General features: G+C 32.1%; 1 protein-coding gene across 1 annotated transcript in view; it reads right to left on the reverse strand.

Moving 5' to 3' along the window:
- Window positions 1–15099, reverse strand: part of LOC129219182 (alpha-L-iduronidase-like) — a 107926-nt gene that overhangs the window by 52983 nt on the left and 39844 nt on the right. The window contains exons 4-5 of the mRNA XM_054853501.1: window positions 8452–8645; window positions 5353–5448 (exon numbers count right to left, since the gene is read on the reverse strand). Of these exons, the coding sequence (XP_054709476.1) occupies window positions 5353–5448; window positions 8452–8645 (290 nt within the window). The remainder of the gene's footprint in view (window positions 1–5352; window positions 5449–8451; window positions 8646–15099) is intronic.

The raw sequence follows: 15099 nt of genomic DNA on the forward strand, positions 1-15099 counted from the left end.
GACAGGTCGAGTTTTTACTGGTGAAGTGATGATACTTTTGACGAGGAAGAAACATTATTCCTTAGGTCTCATAAACATAATGTATGTTCGTGAAACCTAGAGTCTTTTACTATGTTTCACTGATTTTAAATATTTTTTTCCTATCGCAAAGCTATATTTTACTTTTTTAGCTTCAGAATGAAAAGTGAGAATATTTTCTGATCAATTTCTTCTAAAATCAGTCATCTTGTGTTGAATGTATACAAGAAATAAAAATGGGATTGAATATTTATTTAGTTGAAATGGACATTTTTTTGCATTGGTATTCGCTGCAATGAGATTTTACTGTATTATTTACTGATTTTTTTAATCATTAATTAAATTTATTATTATTTTAATTAATTTATTTTTTGACATTTTTTTGACTTAAGATTTCCTATTTAAATTCACCAGCTGTTCCTGAATCTTGCTATTATAAAACTACACATTCCACAATTGTGTTTGTGGCAAAGAAAGGAGGACTAATGGAATGCACTGATACGACAGTGAACCTGTTTCCGTATTCATCTATCTCTCTTAGGAGTGTCTGAAGTCTTTTATTCGCATTCTAAGCCTTTCTGAATATATATCTTTTTGGGGTGCAAACAGCTCAAACACACACACGTGTTGTATTTTCTACCTTGTCACTCTATAATAGTAAAAGTGATACAATGTGATAACTGTTACTTTTTAAATCTTATTTTTTTTAAAAAAAGGAAAAACAAGAAGAACATATTGATTAGAAGCAAAACTACTAGCCTCAACTTGGGTTTTGGGACCACAAAAAGCAACAGCATAAGTAAAGGTGGTTTTGAATGAGTTTATATTACAATTTGCATTATTTTTACAATAGAAATCCAAATATTTCGGGGAGGGGGGGCAGCATGCCTTCCCCTTCGTTCCCCTAAACTACATCATTGCAGATGGATACATTTAATTGATTCACGTTTTTTACATTTTTTTTGCACAACGTTTAGTTTACACAAACTAAAACGCCGCACAAGTTTAGATTCAGCTGACTCTTTGTAATAAAATAAAAACGTCCTACTAGATTCTCTCTCTGTTTACATATATTTATAATCGACTAGTATGGGGGACAGCTGCCCCCTTTTCTTTCAAAAGGAAAGGTTCTTATTATTTTATGAAAATTTAAAAATGTAGAATCGAATTGAAAGAAGTACCATATGACCATTAGTCCCAATATTTGAGGTCATACCCCGGACATTTTAAGAGAAGGTCAGTTAATCAATAATGACATTAAAATTAAATTTTAGAAAAAGTCACCTGTAGAGGCACCGCTTACCTACCCCCCCCCCTCCCCTCATGTATCTCCAACTTTTTTGTGCACCAGCTGCTTTTGTTCTCTCTAATTATATCTTTATCTCTCTCAGTCTTGCAAGGAAAGTGACACAACTCAAAATTGGAGAAAAACGTACTAGATATTTATTTTAAATCTAAATTTAATGCTCTTTTTTTGCCAACAAAACTCACCCAATTTTTCTGGCATATGTCGAATTTCTCGGGTAGAGAAAGAATTTCCGACCCCGCAATGCGATATAATTTCAAGTCGTCAGGATGCAACCCACCCCTCCTAGGAGCTCTGAAACATTTAACTGAGACACCCTGCATATATAATAATTCATCATGTATCTCTGCAGTTTTTTCCTGTCGAGCTTTACCTAGGTGTGTGAGGAGCGTATCGCAATTTCATCTTAAAATAATTAATATTTTCCTTTGATAACATTTGCGTAAAAGGTGCAATATGTAATATTTTTCTTTTTTAAATAAAAACTTGAAGCACTTGGTGGTTTATAAGTTTAACAACGCTTAAAACAGCATTAATTTGCAAAACAAGTTGCTGACAGAAGGGGATTGCAGTGAAGAGGAGGAGTGCAATGAGAAACTTGTAATATAAGAAGATGTGAGCTTTGGATGTTATGAGGGAATCAGGACATCCAATAAAGTCCATACCTAAGTTAAAATTTTTTTTTGCTATGAAAAAGGTCTTCCTTGCCCCCCCCCCCCCTTTTCCCGAAACATGTGACTGAAGTTTTTGGTAAACTTGTGCTGTTTCCAAAGTTGTTGATTTTTTCCCCATTTACTTTTTACTTCAGATATTTATTTCTTTCATACTAGGAAATTTATTAAGAACTTGACGGAAAGGCATTCTGTAGAAAAAAGAAAAGTGCAGAACACAGATATCCGTATAACAAGTTAGAATTTTACCTTGAGAGGGGTTTGTCGTAACAGTTCGTAAATAAATATATTTCAGAAGACTTGAATTGCAAATATCAGTCCAAATTCAGGATTAATTTTAAGTGATAAGTATTGTAGATATCTCGAATGTTTAGGGGAGTACTCTGAACACATTGAATTTGCTCTAAAAATCTTTCATACTTCCTTTTCAAGAGTTGATAAAGCACAAGGGTTTCGTGATGGTATTACATCCCTACTAGCAAAATTTCTTGCATCAACCTTGACAGATCTTGATATTATACTGACGGCGTCAATATTGACGTGTTTCATACTGCATAAAGCTTGCATAAAGATTAAAAAGCAATATTACTATAACAACACGTATGCAACATTGCATTCATCTTAAAATATCAATATTGATATTACCTTAAAATAACAACATTGCATACATGTTGATGCCGTCAAGATGATATTGATTTCATGCTGTCGCCGTCAAGGTAATTAGTACACAATAGAGCAGGTGGACCTTCGTTGATACTTGCGCATGCGCACAGTTCTTTCTACCCAGCGTCCCTCGCATTGCTGGCGCATTGATTCAGTCGGTTCAGAGGAGTTGCACGTGGCTTTGCTATTTTTAGGCTTCGTTAAGTTGGTTGCTTAGTTATTAGTGTGGAATAGTATTGTTTTAGGAATAACTTATGAATAACTGATATTTGCATTTGTTTATTAATATAGTACTAAACAAGTCATATCGCAGACGATGTGCGATCAATGTTAGAAATGGCCGAAAATAACAAAGGACATGAAGTCCAGAATTTCATATTATCACTTCAATCTCACAAGTAAGATTAATTTTATTCAATGGTTATTTATGTTATTCTTTGAGATAAATTCATATGTTTTGTCCATGGGATATTTTCAATGCTGACATCCATTTGAAAATGTACTTTATTGTATTTATTTATTATTTTGCTACCTTTACTCTTAAATGTGCTATAAAAACTTCCGCAATTATTTCTAAATAGGCATTTTATGTCTTTATAATACAATTAGAAGCAAGAATTTAAAAAATAAGTCAAGTATTATGCAAAACGAAGAAACTTTCATTTTTTTAAATTAAATTGCGAGTACTATTAATATCTTTATATGAATTTCCGATCAGATGTCAGCTTTAAGAAAATATTCTCAGACTAGAAAACTATCTTGAAGAATAACAGAAATAATTAAAGAATGAAATTTAATTCTCGAGTTTGAAGTGAAAATAATACAAATAAATAAATGGATAAAACACCTTGCAAACGTGCTGATTTCATACTGTCATGTCAATGTATCCTGATATTTTCCTGTCATACCAATACGTATGCAATATTACAAAAGCAAGATCATCTTGCCTAGACCTTGCTTTCATGCTGTCATGACAACATCTTGATATTATCCTGTCATATCAATACGTATGCAAGATTACAAAAGCAAGATCATCTTGCCTACACCTTGATTTCATGCTGTCATGACAACATCTTGATATTATCCTGTCATATCAATATGTATGCAATGTTACAAAAGCAGCCTACCTTGATATTTTCCTGATATTATGCTGCATACACCTTGTCAGTCAATATTGTGGCAGCCTGCTGACAGCATAAAGGGAGTAACATAACATTGAGGCAGTATTAATGCAAGATGATTTTTCTTGCATGTCAACCTTTATGCAATACTGAGGCAAGATATTTCGCTTACTGGGATACTTCATAAAAAATAATTTAATTAATGGAAAAGTATGCATTTTATACCAATACGCTCATACCTTTTGTGCTTTGAAAAACGGGCTTTTAACTCCAAAACAGATGTCAGCATTTTTTTTTCGGGGGGGGGGGGGAGGACTTTGCATTTTTTTAAAACCAAAATGTTGCTTATACTTCATTATTTTAAACCGCTTGTAAACATGTACTTTTTTTTGCAAATATTAAAATTTATTTTTACGGAACTGTGTTGTGTGACAAGAAAAATTTCCTCTCAATTCTGGATTTAGCGCAAAAAATCAAAAAGAATTAATCATCAAAAAATAAGATACATGACATAACCCACATTATTAGATTAAGTTTATATTCCATCGGACAATGGTGTCACTCAGAGTTCCTAGGGACGCTAGTGCCATGAATTTTCATTTTATAAGAGAGATTAAATTTATGATATTTTTAAAAAAGTATCATTGACAGGTTATTTATATTTGAACAGATTAATTAAATTTTATGCTAGCACGTTAGTTATACTTTTATATTTATTTCAGACTAAGATTTCTAATCCAGATCTTTTTGTATTTGAAAATTAATTATAATGAAAACTTCATTTTCAGCATTTTGCAAGAATATTCACTTTTAGTTCCTAATTTTAATCTAAAAATACACTATTTCTGAGTACACATCCATTTCAAGCAGCGTTAGGATGAACTTACTCATAGCTCTCGAACACGTGCGCCTGTCCAGTGAACGGAAATAAATTAGATCGACAACTGACTCTCCACCTACTTGCGGTTGCTCCTTTTCGAAATTTATCTTAAGACACCCGCGGTTAGTTGCTTCGAGTACTGAAGGAAAGTCCATTGCCCCTACTCAAGGGGCTCGGGCTACACAGTTAAAGGCACATAAACCTCACCCCGAGCTCAGCTCGGGCTACGCAGTTAAGAGGTTAATCACATTAAGCAGGAATTGTGACATCCATTATCTACTCCCTCTATCCATGCTTACATACGGTATAAATATGAATGACAGCCATTGAAATAGTGAATCTCTTTAACAGTTTGCTCTACGCATATTATTTAACTTGACATTGTCTGGTAACAAAGGTTATGAATTATCACAGATGTTATAAATTATAACATCTATATGGGTTCTTTTTTTCAGTAGTTTTACAGGTTTTGAAAACATTAAACCTTACTAGCAACTGCTTAATTGTTTCCCAACTCTTTTATTGCTTTACTATGCTGTTGGAACAAAAATTAATTTTTAAAAAAAAATGCTACTCATAAAATGGAAATCTGCAAGTGAATCAGAACGACACCTCTTTAAATTTACTTTGAACAAAAGTCCTAAGCATAACATAAATCAAAGACATAAAAAGAGCAACAGAAAGAAGTCTTACCCTGCAGTGTAAAATTTAGGTTATCAAAATCATGGTGATCAGGTTCATTCCACGTTTCAAAATTCCACTTAGTGACGTAATCAATTCCATACAAAGCTAAAATATGCAATTCAATGCTTTAGCTAAAAAATTTGATTCCTTATAAACACAAATTGAGGATATAATTAAAAGTCAATCATTGAGCATCTAGAAAACATTTGTTAAATACTACAATAAGAAAGAAAAAAACTTTTCTGAAAAAATTGATTTAAGAACCATTATAATTTAAATTTATGGCTTAAAATAATATTTTCTCCTTCAAACTTCCTAAAAAGCGCAAGATTAAATTAATTGCATATATATATATATATATATATATATATATATATATATATATATATATATATATATATATATATATATATATATATATATATATATATATATATATATAATAAAAGTGAAAAATATTGAAAAGACCACACCAAGAGCCCATAGATGTGCAACGCAGCAAAACTAAAAAGCCAAGTGAATAAAAATTAAGCAAACAGAATTGCAAATATTAAACAAATTATAAATAATTAATGATGAGAAAAAGGAAAATTGCAAACAGCTATTAAGTAGAAAAAGATAAAGTATGAATCCAGAGCTCTCTCTCTATATATATATATTGAAGAAACAAGCAATTATTGGAAAAAATCTTGCTGAAGTTATATAAGTAAAACTTTCTTACTTGTCCAATTTCATTTTTTATTTTATTTGTTTAACATTTTAATAAAAGTTATGGTAAAAATTAAATTCTTATTTTTCATATACTTGAGAGTAAAGACATGTTTTTTTTATAGATCCAATTTTGTTTAAACCTGTGTTAAAAACCGTTATGATTTTCAATAGTTAGTAATTTATCAGATCATTTTAATGAGTTCTAAATGCCATTATGAAATTTTCTACAATTTTGGAAAAACTAAAAAGAATTTTTTTAGGTTTTTAAAGGAAAGATTTCTACAAAATGAGATATTTCTACATCAGTGAAGAAATATTTTAAAAATCTGGGGCACCTAATATATAGCACTCTATGACCTTGGAATACTTCGTAAAGATAGTGTGAACAAGCTCAACTTAAGGGTTCACAGATTTTAAGCATGGCCCAGTATATACATCAACACCTTCTTAGGTGAACACTATTAAAAATCAAATGAATATAAAATGTAGCACTTCTTCAGATAGAATATTGTAATACGTAGGTTCTATTTAAAGGAATATCAGAAAAATGAATGAAACATTTTCAAATTTTTAACCATTGGCAAAAGTTTAGCTCAAGTTCATTTTAAAAATTAAAGTTAAGACTTTTAAATCAATTTTAATGAAATTTGACTCAGACTTTACTTTTAGTTTAGAAGAAAATCATTTAATTCTAGCACACTTGAATTTTATGACACATAATACATCAAATCAACAGCAAAAGCACATTTCAGTAGCTTAAATTTTTTCTTGCAATTTTATGAAAATTTCTTTTTTAATTCATAACATCCGAGTTAAAAAAAAAAAAAAAAAAAGATAACATTTTCACTGAAGGATATTTTATGTGGATGTCCAAACTTGCAACTCTAAGTGTTCAATGCATTTTTATTTATTTAATTAATTTTTACTTTTTAATATTATTAAAAACATTTTTTGCAGTTTGTTTGTATCACTGTTAGTTAAAGCAAAGAACTTGGATTTTAATAAGGTTACTTAGATCATTGCAAACTGATCCAAAAGTGGATAATGTTTACTTAGCAGAAGAAATTCAACTGTTTAGCCCTTTTATTCAATTAAAGTTAGAGTTTTGTTGAATTTTTTTATATTCTTACATAGATAAATTAAGTCAAACTGTTTGAAGAAAAGCACAATAAGCCTTCCCTGTTTGGACTAAAATAAGTTCTCGCTTTGAAACCTATTAAACAATTTTCAATTCACTTTAGATTATGTGAATACCAAAGTTCAGATTCAAATTATTTAAAAGTAAACTGCCTTACTGTCTATTTTTTTTTTATTTTAAAGAAGTGTAAAATATCTTTTCTCTTTTGAGTGAAAAAAAGGGGAGTGGGATCTTCAAATGTGCCTTTGAAGTTTTACATACGATAAAGAAACCAGAAAAGTATTAGTATTTAAAAAATTATCTTAATAATAAAAAAAAAGCAAAAAAAAAAAAAAAAAACTGGAAGCACTAGTAAAGTGTAGAAATGTAGTAAGCACTAGTAAAGTTGAAGTTTTGTAGAGTATGTAAACATAACGTAAAATATAAATTCAGTATATTTCAACTGAATAGTTAAAAAATTCTGGGTTTCAAAAATCACACCTTAACAGTTTTTAACCAAAATATTTTGCATTCTAGCAACAGCTAGTATGGTTTTACATAAAATAACTGAAACAACTGCTTCAGTTCCTAGACATCAGAAGTATTCTAAAAATGTTGACCATCATGATAACAGAATAACAGAAATATCATAAACAATTATGCATTATGGGTCAGTTATATAATCATGCAAAAGGAACAAACTTTTCATACAAATGTGTCGGGTGAATTTTGACAATTTAGAGAAAATATACTCAAAAAAAAGATAGCTATAATAAAGTAAATCTACTTACAATGAATACTTGATTTATCAAGAACTAATACAAAATATTTCTATCCACTTTCTGTCTTATCAGATCAAACATTCTGTAACTATGCATATCAGGAGTTGCAACTTTTTTATTTTTTAAATCTAATGTGAAAATCGGTGTAATGGTTTTAAGAACCTTCTATCTCATCAGAACTATTAGAAATTATTTTTAAAAATAAATAATATTAAAAAAAAAAGATTTAAAAAAAATAGTTTTAGAAAATTAAAAGTAACATGCTGTTTATCCAAAACTTTTAGGAGGAAAAAAAAAATCAAAATTTTTTAATGATATTAGTTTTTTTAGTGCATTTTAACATTTGAAAAAAACCTTAATGCAACTTATAAGGATATAACTTTTATCATACTGATAATCATGGAATGCAATTACCATAAAATCACAGTAGTATAATTGAAAAGGTAAATCAGTACCTTGATTTTCAAAAATCTATTAAAAACTTTAAATAAAATATACCAATGTACCGCAGGGCAGTAGCATGTATTAGGTCTCTCCAAGCATACACTTGAGTGATGTTCTCAAAATCAGAAAAAAAATCTGATGGATTGCCCATAAGCTCAAAACCAGGATGCAGGTCATTTTTCCACAGAGCAAAAATTAATTCATCAAGAAACGTAAAATTGTATACAGCATTCAATTTGGGCAAAATTCTGAAAAAATTACAATACAAGGATTTGAAGCATGTATTTCTCAAAATAAGTTATGCACTAATTATATGAAAATAAATTTAAACCATTTTTAAATAAAATCAGTTAAATGGAAAATGAAAAAGAAAACTCAGAAAAGTAACAAGGAAAATATAAATACGAGGGCGAGTCAAATGAAAGTGAGCCAACCTACCCTGCGCAATAATGGCTCAGTCCATCAACCGCGACGCATGCGCGCAGCACACAGGCAACCCTCATTTACAAAAGTGATACGTAAGTGTGAGGATAATAGTTCTTTAATGTTCCCATAATCCGGGTTGAAATCGGTTCGTGACATAATGGACGCTCCAAGAGATGAACAGCGTGGTGTGGTCAGGTTTTTGACTGCTGAAGGTGTTTCCCAACACGAAATTAGTCGCCGTATGGCTGCCGTGTACGGTGAACATTGCATTTCATTGGCCACTGTGAAGCGTTGGTGCAAACGGTTCAAAGAAGGACGTGAAAGTTGCAAAGACGATCCAAGACCGGGCCAAAGCCACCGTGCAATCACCCCCAACACAATTGCACAGGTTGATGAGCTGATTAGACAAGAACGGAGGATAAGCATCGATGAACTGGCAGAGCATGTGAACATCAGTCACGGTTCGGTTCACACCATAATTCATGACCATCTCGGTTATCGGCTCTTGTGTGCTGAATGGATGCCCAAGATTTTGAACGACCGCCAGAAGACAGAGAGGTTCGGCGCTGCCTTGACTCATCTGATCCGGTATCACAATGAGGGTAACGACTTCTTGACTGCAATTGTGACAGGGGACGAATCATGGTGCCACCACTACGAGCCTGAAACACGCCGGCAGAGCTTACAGTGGAAACATTTGAATTCGCCACCCCCAAAGAAAGCAAAGGCCGTCATCTCCGCAGGTAAGGTGCTGTTGACTTTTTTTTTCGATCGTCAGGGGCCATTACTGATCGAATTTGCTAAACCTGGAGAGACTATCAATAGTGCCCGATATTGCGAAACGCTGGATCGCCTGCGTGTCTCTATCAAGAACAAACGACCCGGAAGATTGACGAATGGGGTCATCTTGCTGCATGACAATGCCCGTCCCCACGTCGCTGATGTGGTTAAGACAAAACTGGCGAAGTTCAAGTGGGAAACGCTGCATCATCCGCCCTACAGCCCCGACCTGTCGCCTTGCGACTTTCACATTTTCGGGCAATTGAAAAAACACCTAAAGGGAACCAGATTCGTGTCGGACGATGCCGTGAAGGAGTCAGTTTCAGAATTTTTGAAGCAGCAACCCAAGGAGTTTTATGAGAATGGAATCACGCGACTCGTTAGTCAATGGGACAAATGTTTAAATGCCCATGGTGATTACTTTTAAATAAAGTACTCCTTTTGTCATATATTCGCATTGGCTCACTTTCATTTGACTCGCCCTCGTATCCTAACTTGAATTTTCGATACTAAAATCTACAACCACAGACATGACAGGACAATTCCTTTATTTAAGGTATTTTTGGATGGTGGTAAGACTCCTAGATGCAAACTTATAAAACCTCAAGAAGGGGAAAAATGATTATAAAAGGAAAAAATTGACAAATTTCACATCAATATTTTCAAAACATTTTGTGACATGTAAATCATTGCAAAGGAAAATAACCAAACAGTTTCTCAGAAAATTATTTTTAAGCATTATTGCCAAAAACAATTAAACATAATTCAAGGAAACTTCAACTTTTTATTTAAATAAAAGTACAAAAATATGCTAGAGTTCTGGAAATCTGAGAGGTTTCATTTAATTTCAAATGCTTAATCTATATTTCAAGGTATTTTTAATAGCTAAAAATAATTTGAATTAGAATCTGCAAATCAAAATCTTTTGCTATTGTAAAACTTCCTTAGCTACATGCAATAAAGTAATGAGAAGTTGGTGTCAACAACTCACCAAGAGGCACGCAATATCTATTGACTACTAGAAATGAAATAATAGATGCCTTAGAGATAATGATAGATGAATGACTTTAAATTAACACTATTTTGAAAAGAAGAACAAATAAACAGTTCTTTTGGAATATTCGACAGCAATAAACAAGAAAAGTACAATACTTGATGCTGTACAAGTCGTATATATGAAATTTTAACCTTCTAAATCAATGACTAACCGCTTTTGTGCTATGGGAGGAATTTATGTATGCATCCACATACCGACAAATGTCATCACAAAACTTTTCAAAACGGATTCGGGAGTAAAAATGCATTTTTTGATTACTTACAAATATCCACGCCATTATATGTTTAGGCATTATAAAAAAAAATAATTAAAATGAAAATTAATGCTCAAATTTGAGAGACAAAATTTTCATGAACACAATTACTATTTTTTGGCAAATTAATGGATCACCTAATACACACATTATTTAGTTGTGATATTAGTTGTGAGTAGTTTGTGATATCAGAGTGCAGTCCTCAGAATTTTTAATTCATTTTAGCAAAACAGACTTCTCAGTTTTTGTTAACTATGCCAGAGAAATATCCGAAACAAACACTGAAAAGCTCACCACCAGCCAACGTTAATTAGGATAAAACAAGTACTGAAAAAGAGGCGGTAAGCCTAAAATTTTATTTAGTGGTAGAATATTTTGTATTTTCTTAGTGCATTACTAATATTGTATTTTGTACTAAGATCAATACACGAAAAAAAAAAAAAACTAAAATAGCTTTAGATTATAAATCGGCAGACATGCTTCAGAGGAACACTAAATTTTTAGACTGTAAATGAAACAGCAACCATTGTATGACAAACACACTTACATTTCTCAAAATAATATTTTTAAAAATGCCCTAAAACCAAAGACGTTCTTATACAGTGCTCCATGCCTTCCATGAAGGGTATGGAAGCAAGGGTATGTGCCTGTGCCATCGGTTTAACTGGCATATACCCTGGCAGGTGGTATGATTTGGCACTGTTGTACTTAGAGATGGGAACGGTTGAGAAAAACCGGAAAATTCGAGGGAAAAACTGGTTTTTTCCTGAAGGAGTTTAATTTCACTTGTGAAAAATTGAAAATTTATTTTCTGAATACATAAAACAATGTATTCAAAGATTACATTTTTTACATTCCAGTATCTGTTTTATTTAAAACCTGTTTTGTGTTCAGCATCCCACACAAAAGCAATAACTTTGATCATGCAAGCTGGTAGAATAATTTAAATTCCTTGTACACCAAAGTATTATTTGCTTCTTTTCGCACTAAAACAGCAATGTATACACAGGACAAAATCAGCATATCAGTATTATTAATTACTGGAAATGCTAAAGCAAAAATTACAATTATATTTTCCTTTAAAGGGTGTGTTTATAAGTAAACAAATGTATATAAATGATTGTAATGGTAAAATTTTAAAAAGTAACTTTCTGTTTAAAACCTAAATTGAAAAGAAAAGGAAAAAAAAGAGCTAATTTTCGCCCCCCCCCCCCAAAAAAAAAACTCATTGAACTCAGAAAAGTCACATCTTGTTCAAAATTAATGGTTGAATAATGATTAGAATAACTTGGAAATTTTTTTTGCCGTTTCAAAGTTAGAAAGCTATTAGCTAATATTTAAAAATAGGTAGGAAGTTAGGTAGGAGGGCCATTCCACGGAAAAAGATAATTTAGTCCCGCACGTGACACTTCATATACTTCATAAAAAATAATAATTTAAAAGGATGATGAACTAAATTTTGTTGCTTAAGAAATCACGAACACATGTGTGACTTATTCAGTAAGTTACTGCCCTATAGCCAGGGCTAAGGCAGAAATACATGAAATACACCGCCAGCTAAGTCAATTCCAGGCAAGGACTGCAGTTTTGTGCTTATTAGCACTCATTAGCCCGGCATAGGAAAGTGACTGAGCTGCAGGTGGAAAACCTCTTAAGGAAGCCAAGAGTGCCAAACAAACTGGTAGCTAATACAGAATTAGCACTGACCAGATGATTGACCGAAGCAATGGTTCGGATCAACTCGAAGATTGAAGGCAAGGCAGGAAAGTGACTTGTGTCAGTCACTTTCCTATGCCGGGCTGATGAGTGCTAATAAACACGAAACTGCAGTCCACCGCTGTAATTGACTGAGCTGGCAGTGTATTTCATGTATTTCTGCCTTAGCCCTGGCTATAGGGTGGTAACTTTCTGGATATACCTGCCTGGCCTTCAATCTTCGAGTTGAACCGAACCATTGCTTTGGTCATTCGTTCGGTCAGTGCTAATTCTGTATTAGCTACCAGTTTGTTTGGCACTCTTGGCTTCCTTAAGAGGTTTTCCATCTCCAGGTCAGTCACTTTCCCACGCCAGGCAGATAAGTGATAATAAGCACGAAACTGCAGTCCTTGGCTGGAATTGACTGAGTTGGCAGTGTATTTCATGCATGTGTGGCTTCTTAAGCAAAAACTTTCTTCAAACATTATTTCTTTTTTATGAAATATAGGAACCGTCACATGTGGGATAAAATGACCATTTTCAATGGAATGGGCACATACATATTTTTTTTTCAATGGTTGAAATAATTATTTCTAAACTAATGAGATGTTTCCTTTACTTTGGAACCAAAGCTTTCAAAATCTACAATTTGTTTCGTCATTGCTTTAATACACAAGCAAAAATGTTAGCTTATTCGTAAGCAAATTACCAGAGGCTGACTTTGGATGTCCCATACGTGATGCATGTAAATAAATTTTATTTTAAATAACAAAATTGTTTAATAAAAATATAATTGTGTCAGGAGTATCTTTGTGTCAAATGTAAAGATTAAAAAAAGTGCTTACCCCTTTTTCATTAAAATATTAAGGCTCTTCCATACCATCCATCTTGGTTTTCAATGCTAGTGCTTTCTCTGCGGGAAAATCTGCTACAAATTCTAAGCATAACACGAGAAATTATTGGAATATTTTCATGCGGTTTGTTTTAAGCGATGGCTATGACACAGAACTAGTCATGTGCTTTTTTGATTTTTCTGTGGTGATTTTGAAACATTTTAAAACTTTAAATGACTATTTTCACACATTTTAAAAACGATATGAAAAAACTGAAAAAGGGGCGAGGGAAATTGAACATTTCTATTTAAAACCATATTTTAAGTTTGTTTCTGATACAATTTGTTTGTTTAATATTCTCCGCATAGTAAAGCCTTGTTTTTGAAAAATTGTGAAAAACTGTCGAAATCACGCCTTCCATCAGACCCCACCCATTTCGTCTCACTTTGAGGGACTCTCTTCTCCCCTCTGCCTCAAGTGACAGGACATCTCTTGTGGTTTCCGTTCTTACCAAACAAGTTCTTTTTAGGAAGTCGAAACTGCTGACTAATATGTAAACACGCCAAAGAAAAGCGAATTGAGATGAGAGCAAGCTTTGATTTGGGGGACCAGAAAGTAATGTCATCTTATTCAAACATTTTTTTTTAAGTTTCTATTAGTTCAAAATATTTTATTTAATGACAAATGAATGTTAAAAAAAAAAACTTATATGTTTTCTATATTTTGGATGAAAAAAAAAAGCAGATCTGATCATTTGAGGCTTGCAACATAGTCTCGGCAACATTTTGAGTTTTATTTGACTTCTTTTACTACATCGATTCAAACGCACATTTCTTTTTTTTTCTTTTTCGAATTCTATTTGATAACTTTCCGAAGTTATTTCATAAACTTTTATTAAATAATTTATTTTTTAATACTGTCTTAAAATTAGTATTGAAATTACTAACACATTACATTTAATCCATGTTTTTTATGATAGGCATAGGTTTCAGATTACATGCTCAATCATGTGATTTTAAAGGCATTTTTAACCTGGCTCAAAGTTATCCTGGCAGAAAGAGTATCTTTGAGCCATGTGAAATGTGATTTCAATATGTGATTTCAATAAAAGTAGTGCTACTTTACACCAGAAGAATAAAATTGTTAAAATATCAAGGTGTCAGTGATTTAAATGAATTTAAATTGGTGGTTTTAATTCTGAATGATTTTCTTTTTACTTTACTTTACTTCACTTTTCTTTCTTTTTTTTTTACTTTACTTCACTTTTCTTTTTTTTTTAACTATTCTTTCTCAACCCCCCCCCCTTTTTTTTGTTTTAAATTAAAAAAATTTTGAAACTGGTCCTTATATGGTCTGTGAATTCTGCTATGCACCAGAAGTCATCCACCCGAGACAAAATACTTCATAACGATTACAATTTGCATGCTAAAAATATATTTTATTTACAGACTTACGTTTTCAGCTGTAGGGTCAGGCGAGGGAATTATAGATAAAAAAACCATAACATCTTACTATTTTCTAAAGTATAAAAGATAAAATGATTTGATTTGGCATGAAGTAAGCTAAAATAATTTAGAAACTAGTCAAATAATCCCTTTACATAAAAATGCATTGTTATTTTATTATGACTGACCAAGAATTACTCCAGATTTGGGAAA

Source organism: Uloborus diversus, chromosome 3 (assembly GCF_026930045.1).
Source record: "Uloborus diversus isolate 005 chromosome 3, Udiv.v.3.1, whole genome shotgun sequence".
In the NCBI taxonomy this organism is placed as follows: Eukaryota; Metazoa; Arthropoda; class Arachnida; order Araneae; family Uloboridae; genus Uloborus; species Uloborus diversus.